The 15,919-nt window shown below is 60.7% G+C and overlaps 1 protein-coding gene across 1 annotated transcript; it reads left to right on the top strand.

The window, feature by feature from the left end:
• Positions 1-5,020: 5,020 nt before the first annotated feature.
• LOC125326776 (homeobox protein EMX1-like) lies at positions 5,021-14,393 on the top strand. Its single transcript, XM_048305250.1, has 3 exons — positions 5,021-5,500; positions 7,269-7,453; positions 13,573-14,393. Exons 1-3 carry the CDS (start codon positions 5,140-5,142, stop codon positions 13,738-13,740), a joined length of 714 nt encoding a protein of 237 aa, XP_048161207.1. The 5' UTR covers positions 5,021-5,139; the 3' UTR covers positions 13,741-14,393.
• The last annotated feature ends 1,526 nt before the right edge of the window (positions 14,394-15,919 follow it).

Genomic DNA, 15,919 nt, shown 5'->3' with positions numbered 1-15,919 from the left:
CCGGAGCAGTCCCTGTCCTGTGTCACTGCACTGGGCAGGACTGACCGGAGCAGTCCCTGTCCTGTGTCACTGCACTGGGCAGGAGTGACCGGAGCAGTCCCTGTCCTGTGTCACTGCACTGGGCAGGAGTGACCGGAGCAGTCCCTGTCCTGTGTCACTGCACTGGGCGGGAGTGACCGGAGCAGTCCCTGTCCTGTGTCACTGCACTGGGCGGGAGTGACCGGAGCAGTCCCTGTCCTGTGTCACTGCACTGGGCGGGAGTGACCGGAGCAGTCCCTGTCCTGTGTCACTGCACTGGGCAGGAGTGACCAGAGCAGTCCCTATCCTGTGTCACTGCACTGGGCAGGAGTGACCGGAGCAGTCCCTGTCCTGTGTCACTGCACTGGGCAGGAGTGACCAGAGCAGTCCCTGTCCTGTGTCACTGCACTGGGCAGGAGTGACCGGAGCAGTCCCTGTCCTGTGTCACTGCACTGGGGAGGAGTGACCGGAGCAGTCCCTGTCCTGTGTCACTGCACTGGGCAGGAGTGACCGGAGCAGTCCCTGTCCTGTGTCACTGCTGGGCAGAGGTGACCGGAGCAGTCCCTGTCCTGTGTCACTGCACTGGGCAGGAGTGACCAGAGCAGTCCCTGTCCTGTGTCACTGCTGGGCAGAGGTGACCGGAGCAGTCCCTGTCCTGTGTCACTGCACTGGGCAGGAGTGACCAGAGCAGTCCCTATCCAGGGGCAGCCTGGGCCACCAAGAGCTGAGGGTGGCCCAGCTCCTGGAAAGGCTTTCCCGAGGCCATGGGCACCTGGAGGTGTTCCCAGGCTGGAGATGATCCCGTGAGGAGCTGCATGTTCAATGTCTGCAAGGACCTGGCTGCCAAATCCCGTTTGCTTTGCAGGCTCACAATTCCAGTTCCCGACGTGGCTGCAGCCACCGGAGCCAGAGCCGTGTCCCCACCAAGGACCCTCAGGATGTCCCAGCCCTGAGCGTGCCCAGAGCCCGGCCAGGTCACAGCAGATCCCACGGTGCCTGGGCAGGGTTTGGAGAGGGGAGGCTGGATGCAGCCCCCATGGAAAAGCTGCTGAGAGCCCTGTGGAGGTGGGAGAGAACCCAGCAGCCTCTTTCCCTGCTGGAACAGCCTCTCCCAGCCCAGAACTGGGGCACCTGGGTGGCTTCCCATTCCCACACTCGGGGTGGGATCCTCCTTCAGTCAGCCTGATCCCATAAACCACAGCCATCCATCCATCCATCCATCCATCCATCCATCCATCCATCCATCCATCCATCCTTCCATTGATCCATCCATCAGGCACAGGGTGGGATTGTTGGGGTGTCCTGTGCAGGGCCAGCAGTTGGACTCGATCCCTGTGGGTCCCTTCCAATAAGGATATTCTGATCCTGTGATTCTGTGATCTATCCATCCATCCCTCCATCCATCCATCCCTCCATCCATCCATCCATCCCTCCATCCCTCCATCCATCCATCCATCCCTCCATCCCTCCATCCCTCCATCCATCCATCCATCCCTCCATCCCTCCATCCTTCCATCCCTCCATCCATCCCTCCATCCCTCCATCCATCCATCCATCCCTCCATCCATCCCTCCATCCATCCCTCCCTCCCTCCCTCCATCCATGGACCAGCTGACACAACCACCTTAAAAAGGGACACTGAGGTGACAGGAACAACCTGCTGGAAGCCACTGGCTTCAGGGACAGCTTATTCCAATTCAGAATATTCCTGAACCAAATAAAAATTTAAAAATAAAATAAAATAAAAGCCAGGAAAACAGGGAAGGGACCTCCTCAACCTCCCAGCCCTAAATACGCCCCCGTTTTCCCCCTCTCCCCTTCAGGGCTGCCCTTGCTGGCCGGCGAGAAGGAATCCGGCCGGGGCAGGAGCTGTGCCCACGGGAAGAGCAGGTGGGAGAGCAGAGCAGGAAATGATCCAGCGCTTTGAAGTCTGGTCAACTTTTAACGCGGCGGCCGAGCCGTGCCCGCGGCCACGCTCCGGGCCCGGGGCCGATTTTCCACACGGTGCCCTTTGATGCCGGGGCCGCGGCGTTACCGATTAACGAGGGGACAGCACCTGCCGGGCCCGGCCCGGGGACACCCCCGTGCTCCGGGGACAGGCACGGGCGGGGAGCTGAGTCTGGGGGTGCAGATGGACGTGGGCACAGGGGTGGCCCCGCTGTCCCTCTGCCACTCCAAACACCCCATAAATGACCCTCTACCCCCAACCCACGGGCAGCGTTCGGTGCCTGTCCTGCCCCTCTTTCCCTCTCCTTCCCTCCTCTTCCGTTTGCTCTTTGCAGGATCCCCCGGTTGGATTTTACAGACCCCCCCGGCACCCCCGATCCCGGTGCAGCCGCCCCTGCCCGGCCCCTGCGGTTCCTCGGCCGCGCTCGCACGGCCGCGGCTCTTTCGTTAGAAAGGAAAATGCCTTTCTCCCCTTCCCGGAGCTGCTCCCGGCCGGAACCCAGCGGGAAGGCAGCATCCCGGCTCCCCTCTCCTGCGAATTCCGCGGATAAAGTTTTCTGTCAATGAACCAGGGGCACTTCGAGCCGGAGCAAGACCCCTGCTCGGCGGGTCCGTGTTTATTCCCGAAAGGATAAAAATCCTGCTTGAGTTATCCTGGAGCTGGGAGCAGGCCTGGGAGCAGAGGGGAAAAGGAAATTTAAAGATAAATTTGGGGTTCTCCACCGGTTTCAGCGCAGCAGCTCCCCGGTTCCCTCCGGAGCATCCGAGCAGCCTCGCCTGGACACGGAGCCGGGACCGAAAACCACCGGGGCGAATTGGGGAAAAAAATAAATCAGATGAAAGATTTATAAATTCCCGAGAGGGCGATCTACCCCCAAAGCTGCTCCCTCCCAAAAATTGTTCCAGTGGAGCCAGGGCGCCGAGGGGAGATGCCGCCGGCGGGGATCCCACGGGAAGCAGCCGGAGCCCGGCCGCCTTTCCCGTTTCCCCCCCGCAGAAGATGCTCAAACCGAGGGAGATCCGCACGAAACGAAATCCCGGCCCCGCGCCGCGCTCCGGGGCCGCGGATCCCTCAGCGCCCGCTCTGCACCCGCGGCTGCCGCAGGGCTGGGGCGGAGGGGCCGCGTCTCCCCCCTCCGGCCCCGGGGGCAGAGAAAAGGTCGAGGAAAAAAAAAGAGAAAAAAACAAATTCAATTCAATTCAATTCAATTGGATTAAATTGATTTAAATGAAATTCCACAAACGGTCCGGAGCCGGGCACAGTTTTCCGCGACTGAGCCGAGCTGTCCCCGTGTCCCCTTCCTCTTCCCGATCCCATCCCTTTCCCTTCCCCTTCCTCATCTCTATCCCTTCCCCTTCCCCTTCTTCCCCATCCCTTCCCCTTCCCATCCCCATCCGCCGCGGGTGTTCCCCGCTCCGCTCCCGCTGCCCTCTCCACCAGCTCTCTCACCCAACTCCGCTTCTTTATTTCCATTTCTCATAGTAAAAAAAACCCGGAAATATATATATTTTAAATCTATTTATAATAGATTTAAAATGTCGATTATTTTTTCCCCCTCTCTCCCTCTCTCTCGCAGAAATGAAAATTAAAAAAAACGCTTTGCCGACGCTCTCGCTCCATTTTTAGGCTTTCACTTCTCTGGGATTTCGTGTAATTTTTCCTTTCCTCTCCCCATCCTTCTTCCCGCAGCCTCTTGCGGGAACGCGTCCGCGCAGAGCCCGCGGGTGCGCAGCAGCAGCGCTCTCCTCTCCGCGGGGGGAAGGAACCCGCGCGGAGTATTTCGATCCAGCCAAGTGGAAAATAGACTTTCAACCCCCTTTGTGCGGGAGGGGAGGGCTGGCCCCCGCCTCCGCGGGCCAACAAAACTCCGAGCAGAGCCAAACTGCGGAGTGAACTCGGGACCGGCCCGCGCAGGGGCTGCGCGCCCGCGCATCCCCCCGCGCCGGGGCAAAACGGCCAAAATCGCCGCTTACTTGGCTCTTTATATATATTTTTTTTTAACTCCCAGCGCAGGATTGGAGCCGTGGGAAGAGGTTTTGGCCGGGGGAAGGTCCTGCCTTTGGAAGGGGTTACGCGGAAGGGAGCGGAGCTTGCGCGGGGCGCGGGAGGGGCGGGGGCGGCCTCACCTCTCCCCCCCCCGCGGGCCGGAGTTCCGCTCCGCCGCTGCGGGCAGGGCTGGTTTATTTATTTAAATCGCGAAGAAAAAGAAAAAAGAAAAAAAAAAAAAAAGGAAAAAAGGAAACCAAAGGAAGAAGAAAAAAAAATGAGGAATTTTAAAAGATCTCTTTAATTTTTTTTTTTTTTTTAAGACGGAGGGAACCCCCCCCGCAGCCGGAGCCCCTCCGCCACAACTTCGCGGCGCGCCTGCGGCAGCGACTCCAGTCCAGTTTTTCGGGCGCTCTCTGCGTCCTTTTGCCTCCTCTGCCTCCCCTTCCTCCCCTGCCTGCCCCATCTCCCCCTGTCCTCCCCTGCCTCCCCCGGCCTCCTCGTGCTTCCCCCGTCTCTCCTTGTTTCCCCTTGTCCTCCCCTGCCCGTCTCTACCTCTCGTGCCTTCCCCTGCCTCCCCCGGCCTCCTTGTGCCTCCTCTGACTCTTCCTGGCTGCCCTTGTCCTCCCCCGGCCTCCTCTTGCTTCCTCTTGCTTCCCCTGCCTGTCCTTACCCGCCTCAGCCTCCTCTACGTTCCCCTGCCCGTCCCTCCCATCCCATCCCATCCCATCCCATCCCATCCCATCCCATCCCATCCCATCCCTACCTTTCCCTGCTCTCCCATCCCATCCCTGCCTTTCCCTGCTCTCCCATCCCATCCCTGCCTTTCCCTGCTCTCCCATCCCGTCCCATCCCATCCCGTCCGTGCCTCCCCCTGCCCTCCCACCCCGGCCCTGCCTCCGCCGCCCTCCCCGCTCGGCCGCGGGGCTCAGGTGAGGCCGCCCCTTCCCGGCCCCGCAGGTACCGCCCGTATTTGTAGCGGCCGCCCGGGGCTCGGGGCTGCGTGGGCGCCCGCGGGTGGGCGGCGGGGCGGGGGCGGGCGGGAGGGAGGGGTGCGGGGTGCGGGTCCGCGTGTGTGCCGTGCCCAGGGGGAGGTTTCTTGCACACGCACACACACACACACCGCACACACGCGCGCACCCGCAGGACCGGCCCCGCTCCGGCCCCCCCCGCTCCCGGCTCACACCATGTTCCAGCCGTCTGCGAAGCGCTGCTTCACCATCGAGTCCCTGGTGGGCAAGGACACCCCCCTGGGCCCCGAGGACCCCCCGCGCCCCGCCGCCCTCGCCTACCCCGGCCCCGCCGCCGCCGCCGACGCCGCCGCCTTCGCCCCCGGCTTCCAGGGAGCCGCCGGCCGGGCCCTGTACGGCAGCGCCGAGCTCGTCTTCCCCGAGGCCGTGGGGCACCCGGCGCTGCCCGTCGGGCCCCCCCAGCTGGGGGGCTCGGCCCTGCCGCACCCGCACCCCTTCTTCGGGCCGCAGCACCGCGACCCGCTCAACTTTTACCCCTGGGTGCTGCGGAACCGCTTCTTCGGCCACCGCTTCCAAGGTGAGCGGGGGCTGCGGGGGGCGCGGGCCGAGGGCTGGCGGCGGCCCCGGGGGCTGCGGAGCCGCGGGGCTCCTTCCCCGGGGGTCGGGGGGCCCGGGGGCAGGACCTGTTGCTGCCGTGCCCGCACGCACGGCCGGGGCCCCGGGCGCTCCACAGCGGGGCCGGTGTCTCTGCACACCCGGCGCCTCTGCACACCCGGTGCCGGTGCCTCTGCACACCCGGTGCCGGTGCCTCTGCACACCCGGTGTCTCTGCACACCCGGGGCCGGTGCCTCTGCACACCCGCGGCCGGAGCGCTCCCGCAGCCCCAGGGCCGTGGCCGTGCCCGGGCAGAGCCGGGGACCCGGGGCAGCCCCGCAGAGTCCCGGCCGAGCATCGCGGGGCTCCCGGGGACGGGACCGGCGCCGCCGCCTCCGTGCGCAGCCGAGCCGGGAATTTGGTTTTCTCCTTCCCGGGAACGAAGGGAAGGATTTCGGTGCGGTGGATCTCGGCTGCGCAGCGAGACGTTCTTTGGTTCCGTAGATTTTTCTCTCTATTCCGTTTCTTCTCTTTATTTCTCTCTTCTCTTTCTTTCCTTTTCTTTCTTTTCTTCACTTTCTTCTTTTGCTTCTTTCATTCTTTTCTTTCCTTCCTTCCTTCTTTCCTTCTTTCTCTGAATCTTCTGGTTTTGTCTCTATTTCTTTTATCTTTATTTTCTTTCTCTCCGTTTCTTACTATCCTCTTCCTTTCCCTTTCTTTATCTGCGCCCTTTTCTTTCCTTTCCCCCCATGTTTGGTTGTTTTTTTTCCCTCGGTTTTTATTTTCTCATTTTTCTGTCTCCGTTTCCCCTCCATCGCCGTCCCCTCTGTCCCGCCGCGGTGCCGGGGGGTCCCGCAGCCCGGATTAGTTTTATCTGCTCACCACCAACCCCTCGCTTGTCTCCGGGGCTCCGCCGGGGATTGCGGCCGCTGCCGGCGGCGCTCGGGGGCACCGGCCCGGCCCCCTCGGGCCCCGGGAGCGGCTCCGGCCGGGGCCGCGCGGGGCTCCCGGTCCCCCACAGCCCCCGGGCCCGGCCCGCCGCTCTCCCGCGCCGTCCCTCTGTCCTGCCTTCTCTCTCCGCCTTTAATTCTCTTTTTCTCTCCTCGCTTTCGTTTCTTTCTACCTTGTTTCGCTCGCTTGCGGTGCAGCTTCTCTCCTTCGTTATTCTTTGCTTCTTTCCTTGTTTTCTCGCTTTCCCACTTCTCGTCTCTTTCTTTCCTTCCCCTTTCACTTTCTTTTCCTTCTTGTTTTTCTTTCTCTTTTTTTCCCTCTTTTTTTTATTGCTTTCCCACTTCTCTTCTCTGTCTTTCCTTGTCCCCTTCCCTCTTTCTTTCTCCCCACCACTTTTTTCTTTCTTAGTTCTCCTTTTTTATTTTTTTCCTGTCACTTTCTCAGTCTTTCTCCTATTTTATAATCTCTTTTCCTCTCTCAGTTTTTTCTCTGCCTCCCACCTTCTCTTCCCCTTTCTTTCCTCTTCCCGCTGCTCTCCCCGTCCATCCCTTCTCCCTCTCTTTCTTTCTCTCTCCCTCCCCTCCCTTTGGCGCTGTGTCCAACCCCACCGTGGGACTGCGAGGAGCCAAGAGGGAGAATGCGGGACAAACGCTGCAATTTTAGGGTGGGGAAGGCGCCCAAAACCCCTCAATTCCCCTTTTGTGCCCTCCCCGTGCCACAGGGCGAGGAGGCCACCACAACATCGCCCTGCAGCGGGGGGGCTGGGGGTGCTGGTGCTGAACTCCGCTCTGTGCCCGCAGGGAGCGAGGTGTCCCAGGAGAGCCTCCTGCTGCACGGCCCCTTCGCCCGCAAGCCCAAGCGCATCCGCACGGCCTTTTCCCCGTCGCAGCTGCTGCGCCTGGAGAGGGCCTTCGAGAAGAACCACTACGTGGTGGGCGCCGAGCGCAAGCAGCTGGCCAGCAGCCTCAGCCTCTCCGAGACACAGGTACCGCCACCCGCCTGTCCCACTCCTGTCCCGCTGTGTCCCGCTGTGTCCCGGGATCCCAGCCCCGGGAGCAGCTCGGCACCGGCCTCTCGGAGCAGCACCAGACCCGCACGGTGCTCCTGCTGCGAAATCCCAGCTGGGATTGCCCAGGAGCCCCAGCACGGGCAGACCCCGCGGGTGTTTCTGGGCTCCTCGGGGTGGGTTTGGGGTTTTTTGCGTGGCAGCATTCGGGTGTTACGGTCGCTGTGGCAGGTTTGGGGCCGGGAATGCAGCTCTGGCATCATCCCGCGCTCCGGAGCGGTTTTCCGGTGTTGTTTCTCGCCTGCTTGGGGTGTTTTCCCTGGGAGCAGTTTATGGGTTTAAAAATCCGGTTAGGAAAGGAGCAGCAGCCCGAAGCCTTCCCGGGAAAGCCGGAAAACCGTGGCTCAGCCGAGCAGCTCCGGGTCTGTGCACCAACACCTGGAATGCAGGATGGGTGTGGGGACGGTGCTGCCGAGGGGCGCTGGTTTTGGATGAGGCTTTTGGAATCAGAACAGACATTTCCCAGGAATTTAGATCTCAGGAGACCCAGGAGAAGCACAAGGATGAAAGGAAAAGTGAACAGAGCTGGGGGAAAATGAGGGAATTGGGGCTGAGCACCTCTCTGTGCCGGAGGCCGGTGTCCTGGTAGTGGCTGTTCCCAAATGCTCCAGGGAAGCAGCGCTGTTTCCCGGGATATTCAATAACTGAGCGGGGGGGGAGAAAGTTTTCCCCAAATTCTGGTGAGGTACTTGGGCCTATGTGCTGAATTCATTGAATTTTTATGCTTTAATTTAATTGGGAAATAAAGCTGGAGCCGTGGGTGTTCCCAGGGCCCGCCTGGCTCATCCTCGCCCAGGCTCTGCCAAACAAAACCCCCAAACGCATCCCTGGGAGCGGGAAGTCCCTGGGAGGAGAATGTCACCGGCACAGGGACGGCGGCAAGGAGCAGGTGTGGATGTTGGGAAGCAGGGACAGAACCCCCCAAATCCAGAGGGTGTGGGAATCCCGAGGGCAAGGCTGTCCCGACCCCCAGCCCGCGGCTCGTGGGGCCCAGCGCTGACACCCGGCTCGGGTCCCTTCCGCTGCTCCCGTCACCTCTCTGGGCTGGAACGGAGAAAAAAGGGGAAAAAAGGACAAAACCCAAAGGTCAAAGAACAACCAGGAACTTGTCCGGGTGGAAAGGGCAGCTGTGGGATGCCCGAGGGGGAGCTCAGCCATTCCCTGGCCTTTTCCAGCATCGCCCGGAGCCCAAACGCGATAATGGGATTTACTGGGGAAATGCAGCGGCATCCGAACCGAAATCCCAGGGAGACTCAGGAGTGGAAAGAGGCCATGCAGATATTTATAATCTTCATTTTTTTATGTGCTGCAGCCTATTTGGTGTTTCCATGATTTTGGGAAGCTGCTGCTGCTGGCAGGGAGCGAGCGCGGGGACAACGGGAGGCGGCTGCAGGGCTGGGAAAGGCTCCTGTCCTTCCCACGGCCTCAGGATCCATCTGGGAATGGGCATCCGGCAGCAGAGGTTTCATGCAGCAGGGAAAGCCTTTTCCCTTCTGTTTTGTGGTTTTGGAAAAAGAATTAAAAAAAAAAAATCTGTTTTAATTACCTGGAGGGAAATAATCCCAGTGTGCGGAGGGACAGGATTCAGGATGTACATCCAGGTATTGGGATTGGAGGAGTGGGACGGCCAGGGGCTGGCTGCCATGCCAAAAGCAGGATATTATTACTATTACTATTATTATTAATTATATATTCGGTGATAAATCCTGCATGGAATCAAGTTTCCATGGAAAACCAACCCCCCGGTCCACGACACCCATCCCGGTGTGACACCGGTGTGTTTTCACCTGGGGCCCCACACCCAAACCCACAGTTTGGGGGTTTTCCAATTTTTTTCATGGATTTAACAATTCCCAGACAGGATTCAGGTTATGGCTGTGCCTGGCCCTATTTCCCAGCTGCTTTTCCCTCCGGAAAAGGGAGTTTTGTCCTTCGGGCTGTGCCAGCTCCGGGTCCCCCAGCCGGGGAGCAGCACCTGGAGCAGCCCAGGGAAGGTGAGAAGGGTTCAGGTCCTGCCCAGCATCGGGAAATGCCTTGGGATATGGGGTGGGGACGGTGCAGGGGTTTAACCCCTTCCCAGCCGTTCTCCTCCCAAGGAGCGGTGTTAATTTGGGATAGGATCGGAGCAACAGGCCCAGGGAACGGCAAAATCAAAGGGACTGGGGGAACAAAACTCAGCTCAGGGTCCTGAGGCAAATCCAGGGGTTCCGTAAGTGGGGTCAGGGTGCAGCAGGTGCAGGGAGGGCTCCGGAGGGAAGGTGGGATGGTCTGAGCGAGAGGAGCCGTCTGTGGGGTTTGGGTGTGATGGGGGACACGGGGGGCACGGGGGGGTGAGCCGGGTGGCATCGAGCCGGGCATGTGGTGGGGGTTCCAGGCACCGGTGGCACTGGGATCAGCAGGGATTCCAGGCACTGGTGGCACTGGGATCAGCGGGGATTTCAGGCACTGTGGATGCTCCAGGATTGGTGTGCCGGGCTGGGATCTGGCAGTGGGATGAGCTGGGGGCACCGTGCTGTGTCCTGTCGGGATGGGCACCGCCTCGCCGTGCCCAGCGCTGGTGGCACCAGGTCACTTCACCTCCCAAGGCAGCACCGTGGGCTGGGAAGGCACTTCCCTGGGTTCCTCTGGTGCGATGGAGCCCAGAATTCCCAGCAGAGCCACTCCACCCCTGGCAGACCCCGTTCGGGGTCTCAAATCTGCATTCCCAAAGCAAAGGCCTCTCTCTGGCTCCTGCCAGAGGGAAGTTTGGGGTGATTGTGGAATCACTGCATATCCCAGTGTCCCCTCCTGGCTTTGGATGATTACGGAGTCACTGGATATCCCGGTGTCCCCTCCTGGAGCTGTCCCTGCAGGAATGGAGCAGCCCTGGCCGGGGGCTCGAGGCCGGCTGGGAATCGCAGCCGCTCCATAATTAATAATTAATAATTAACGGAGCGAATGCCTGGGAACCATGGGAGGAGAAAGATGCCCAGATAGGGCTGGAGAGCGGCCGCAGGGCTCAGCCCAGGGCCGGCAGCTGTCCCTCCCCCGGAAACTGTCCCCAAAAGCAAACTCCCAAGAGTTTTGGGGTGTTTTCAGGAGGAAAGTCCCAGCGGGGACAGCAGGAACAGGCGGAGGTGCGGCGCTGGCACTGGGGGTGGTGGCACTTTGGGTGACAGCCCGGCACAAGCGCTGTCACCCGGTGATGGCAGGGCTGGTCCCTCTCTGTCCCCTCCAGACGCATCCCAGCACTCTCAGCCTTTGGGGCATTGCCCAGGGAAGCTCCACACGGAGCCACCGGATTTTAATTGTGCCCAGCGTGGTGATGGCAATGTCACCTTCGGGCCAGGGCTGATTCTCCGGGTGCCATCGGCATTCCCGGAGCAGAGCCGGATGTCCCGGTGGCCGTGGTGGCCCTCGGGGCGCTGCACAGGTGGGGATGTGCAGGGAAACCCAGGGATGGGAGCTGGGGCAGGATGGGTGGGGCAGGACCGGGATGCGGGAGCCATCCCGGGACCGTCCCCATCCTGCAGCAGGAGCACGGGGCGGGAGGTGAACTTGGGGACATTCCCGCCGGGAATGGCGGGGCTGGAAGCTTGGCACGTCACTGCAGCTGGATGCACAAGCCCCGGCATGGGAACGGTTAATTTGGGAAGCGATAAAACCCCGGGCTCGGAGGTTTAAACCAGTTACTCCTGGAGTCGGGATGAAGCGGCGCAGGGGGCAGCTGGGAGGGGATCCCAGTGCCCACTGCGAGCTTCTCACGCTTTCCCCACTGTGGCTGCGGCCCGCTGGAGTGAGGGATGCGGCATCGGAGGGCCAGGGAGCTCCTCCAGGCTGGAAACACCCCCATTCCCGCAGCTGGGACGGCTGGGAATCCCGGGGAGCCTCATCCCGCAGGACCGGCCGTGCCCCTGAGCGGAGCCGGGCAGAGCCGCCGCTCTCCCTCCCTGCTCCCACCCAGCCTCGCCCCGGCGGGTAAATTGCTTCCTGCCCTGCTTCCCCTTCCACACCTCGGGGATAAGGCAACTTCCCCGCTCCCAGAGGGCCGCGAGCTTTAATTAAAGTTTGCCAAGTGCTCCGCGCTGCTTGAACCGAAGGCGCCAACTCGGTATTGCTCCGGGAATGCCCCAAAGGTAGGAGAGCGAATGGGCTGTGTCCCGGGCGGGGGCAGGACACATCCCGGTGGCACAAAGAGCTGTTCCCAGAGCCGGGGCGGCCGGAGAGTCAAGGGCTGCTGCTGTGCTGGCTGCGGCTCCAGGGAATGCCGGCCCGCGGGATGGGAATGCCGGCCCGGGATGGGAACGCCGGCCCGCGGGATGGGAACGCCGGCCCGGGATAGGAATGCAGGCCCGGGATGGGAATGCCGGCCCGCGGGATGGGAATGCCGGCCCGGGATGGGAATGCCGGCCCGTGCCGCGCCGGGAAGGCTCCGGAGCAGGGAGCAGGCGGTGCCCGTGGCTGGTGCTGAAGGAGAGTGGGAAAAGGGCCGGTGATCCTGGCAGGGAGCGGTGCCAGCGGCTGCAGGATCAGGAACAGCTGCAGCGGGAGAAGGCTCAGCCTGGGCTGGGCTGGCAGCGGCGGCCGAGCAGCGGCACCTAGTGCTGCGGGCCTGGGAGCCCGGCGGCGTCCACAGCCCGCCTGGGGCATCCTGGATCCTGCCTGGGGCATCCACAGCCCGCCTGGGGCATCCTGGATCCTGCCTGGGGCATCCTGGATCCTGCCTGAGGCATCCTGGATCCTGCCTGGGGCACCCTGAATCCTGCCTGTGGCATCCTGGATCCTGCCTGGGGCATCTTCATCCCTCCTGCAGCACCCACATCCCGCAGCGCTGCCTGCAGCATCCCACCCCACTGCCATCCCTCACCCCACATCCCTGCCCGCAGCACCCAGCGCTGCTGCCCGAGGCATCCACACCGCTCCCTGCAGCATCCCAGCTGCAGCATCCCTCACCACCCAGCAGGCATCCTGCATCCCATCCTGCATCCCATCTGCACCATCCCACATCCTGCACTGCCGCCTGCAGCATCCCGCATCCTGCATCCCATCCTGGACCCCTGCCTGCAGCATCCGACCTGCAGCATCCCTCCCCACTGCCTGCAGCATCCCTCATTCCCTGATGGAGCACCCCACAACCCTGCCTGCAGCATTCCCACATCCCTCACCCCATCCACGCTGCTTCCTGCAGCATCCTGCATCCCTCACCGCTGCCACCAGCATCCCTCATCCCTGGCTGCAGCATCCTGCATCCCTGCCTCCGGCATCCCGTGTCCCTCGCTGCACCACTGACCGTGTGGGTGCCCTCAGCCTCCCAAACTGCCCCATGTCCGTGCTGCCCTGTCCACCCCCCACCCCAGCCCATGCTCCCAGGGCTGGGATCGAGGACTGTGGAGTTGGATCAGGATTCCTGGGGCCTTGGCAGGTGAGGAGGGTGGGATCCCCAAGGACGGAGACTCCGCTGCCTCTCCGGGCTCCTGGGATGGTGTTTGGCACCAGCACAGTGGAAAAGGTGGAAAAGGTGGAGAAACCTCAGTGTGGTCAATTAATGATCGATAATTGTAGTCACAGTCCTGGCTGGAGGTGCGGGGATGGCTCCGAGTGTCATCCCAGTGGTCACTGGAGCCACGGCCGCTGTGCCCGTGGCATCCTGGCACCAGTGACAGCCGGACCAGGGCCGGCTTTGGCTGCTGCCACAGCTCTCTGCCCAGCCGGGCACAGCCCAGCTCAGGCTGATGGGCTCTGGGTGCTGCAGTGAGGGTCCCCTGTGCCGCTGTCCCGTGTCTGAGGTGTCACCGAAGTGTCCTTCACCCCCCGGGGTTTCTCCAGGGCTGGGATGTGCAGCCGAGCAGGGCTGGGAGGTGGCAGCAACCACATTTGTCCCCCGTGTCCCACCTTGCCTTGGGAAACAGAGGCAGGGCAGCGTGGCTGTGGGAGCTCCTGGAGGGACAGGGAGGGACAGTTTTCCAAGGAAAACCGAGCTTCCTGCGGGCTGCAGCGGCGTCCCCGTGCGGGGCCAGCTGTGCCAGGACCCCACGAGCGCCCGTCTCTCCGTGTCCCAGGTGAAAGTGTGGTTCCAGAACAGGCGGACGAAATACAAACGGCAGAAGCTGGAGGAGGAGGGCCCCGACTCGGACCAGAAGAAGAAGGGCTCGCACCACATCAACCGATGGCGCCTCGCCACCAAGCAGTCGAGCGGAGAAGACATCGACGTCACCTCCAACGACTAAGGCAGGGACAGGCTCCTGGTGCGGCCACCATGGAGAGGACCCCGGGGCAGGAAGGGGGGACACAGGCGGCGGCACCGACCGGACTGTAGGGACGTCGCCCAAGCCGCCGCCGCCGCCCGCGGCCTTTCCCCGGGGCGCCGGCCCGGGCGGGGACCGACCCCCGTCCCCCCGGGGCGTCCCTCGGAGGGGCTTTTCGGGGAGCTCCCGCCGAGCCGAGGAGGGAGAGGAGGCTGCCAGGGCGGCCCCGGGACCGCGCATCCTCCTCGGCGCTGGAGTCCGTGAGATCCAACCAACACGTCCTACCGGAAATGTTCCACCCCCTTCTTCATTTGCCTTTTTATTATCATTTTCCACCTTTTCCTCCCCCTCCCCTTCCCCCCTCCCTCATTTTCTCCGTTGGTTCATTGTTTGGGTTTTTTATGACAACTCATTTTAATTTATTCTTTCTTTCCGTGCCCGTGTGCGTGCGTTCCCTGCCGTAGGTAGCAGCTGTAGTGAGTGTTACTGCGTGGAAATAAAAGGCAAAACGTGCTGGAAACTCATCTGGATACCTGGGAGGGGAGGGGACGAGGGGACCGCGCCCTCCTCATGGTGGGGACAGCGGTGTCCTTGTGGGACGGGGACTGGGAGTCACTGGGAGGCACTGGGAGCGATGGAACAAGCGGATTTTGGTGGCCCCATGGCGGTGGGTGAGGACAGGGGTGTCCCTGGGGGTCCCACAGCTGTGACAGGTACGGGGGGTGTCCCTGGGGGTGTCCCTGGGGGTCCCACAGCTGTGACAGGTACGGGGGGTGTCCCTGGGGGTGTCCCTGGGGGTGTCCCTGGGGGTCCCACAGCTGTGACAGGTACGGGGGGTGTCCCTGGGGGTGTCCCTGGGGGTGTCCCTGGGGGTCCCACAGCTGTGACAGGTACGGGGGGTGTCCCTGGGGGTGTCCCTGGGGGTGTCCCTGGGGGTCCCACAGCTGTGACAGGTACGTGGCAGCTCCAGGGCCGGCAGCTCCACACCTGCACAGGGATTGAATGTCGGGAGAGCTTCCAAACAGCTCCGCTTCCCCATGGATCCCTCGGGAATATCCCCTGCAGGGAGACCACCCCCAGCATGGGGCACCCAAGGCGGGCCCCCCTGGGACCCGCAGGAATGAGGGACTTGGAGGTGGGGGAAGCTCAGGGGAGAAAGGTCAGGAGTCCTTCTCAGGTTCTCCTGGAATCTGGGGAAAAACACGTACCATAATTTTATATATACATATATCTATAAAAAAGAACTGTCTCTATATATTATATACAAATATATATAAAAATTATATTAAAAAATATAAAATAATTATATAAAAATATATCTCGATATAAAATAATTATATATAAAATATATCATATATATACACATATATATACACGAACAAAACATATACATATAAATGCATATATAATGTGTACACTGTATTTGATATTTTATATATAATTTATATTTTGTATCTATTATCTATATTTTATTGGTATGCAGACCATATACGCACATATTTGTGCATGTAATATGTATATATAAAATACAGATCATGTTTTATAATGTGAATATTATATATAATAATATCTAATTACATATTTTAAAATATATCAATTGGCTTATATATTTTATTATATGTACTAGATGATAATTATATATATTATGCCTATAATTATACATATTTTTATCTTATAGCCTCTTACAGATTTTGTAATTATTTATGTATAATTATATACAGACACACAAAATTTGTCATTCCTGCTGCTGGGAAAGCCCCCTCCCCACCTGCCCTGACATTCCAGGAAAACCCCCCCATACCCAGCAGCTTCTCCCCTGAAAATCCAGCCCATAATAACCTTGTCCTTAGACAAGGCCTTTAAATCCCAAAATTCCACACGGAGCTGGGAGCACACCAAGTGTTTGACCTCTTTTATTCTGACAGATCCGAGTGTTACACCGAGAGGCGCGGCCGGTGCCTACGGAAAGGGTTAAAAAAGCCGGAGCCGTGGGGGTCCCGGGGGTGCCCGGGGTGCCCACGCCCGCTGGAAGACACCGGTGCTGGCAGCCGCCCCCTCGCCAATCCCGAGGGATTTGCTCTTAGGGTGTGCTCAGATCCAAGGGGGAGATGCCAGGGGTGGAATAAGCCATAAAACCGGGAAAAACCCAAAGTGGTGTTTC

Source organism: Corvus hawaiiensis, chromosome 5 (genome assembly GCF_020740725.1).
Source record: "Corvus hawaiiensis isolate bCorHaw1 chromosome 5, bCorHaw1.pri.cur, whole genome shotgun sequence".
NCBI lineage: Eukaryota > Metazoa > Chordata > Aves > Passeriformes > Corvidae > Corvus > Corvus hawaiiensis.
This window is presented reverse-complemented; position numbering and strand designations above follow the sequence as displayed.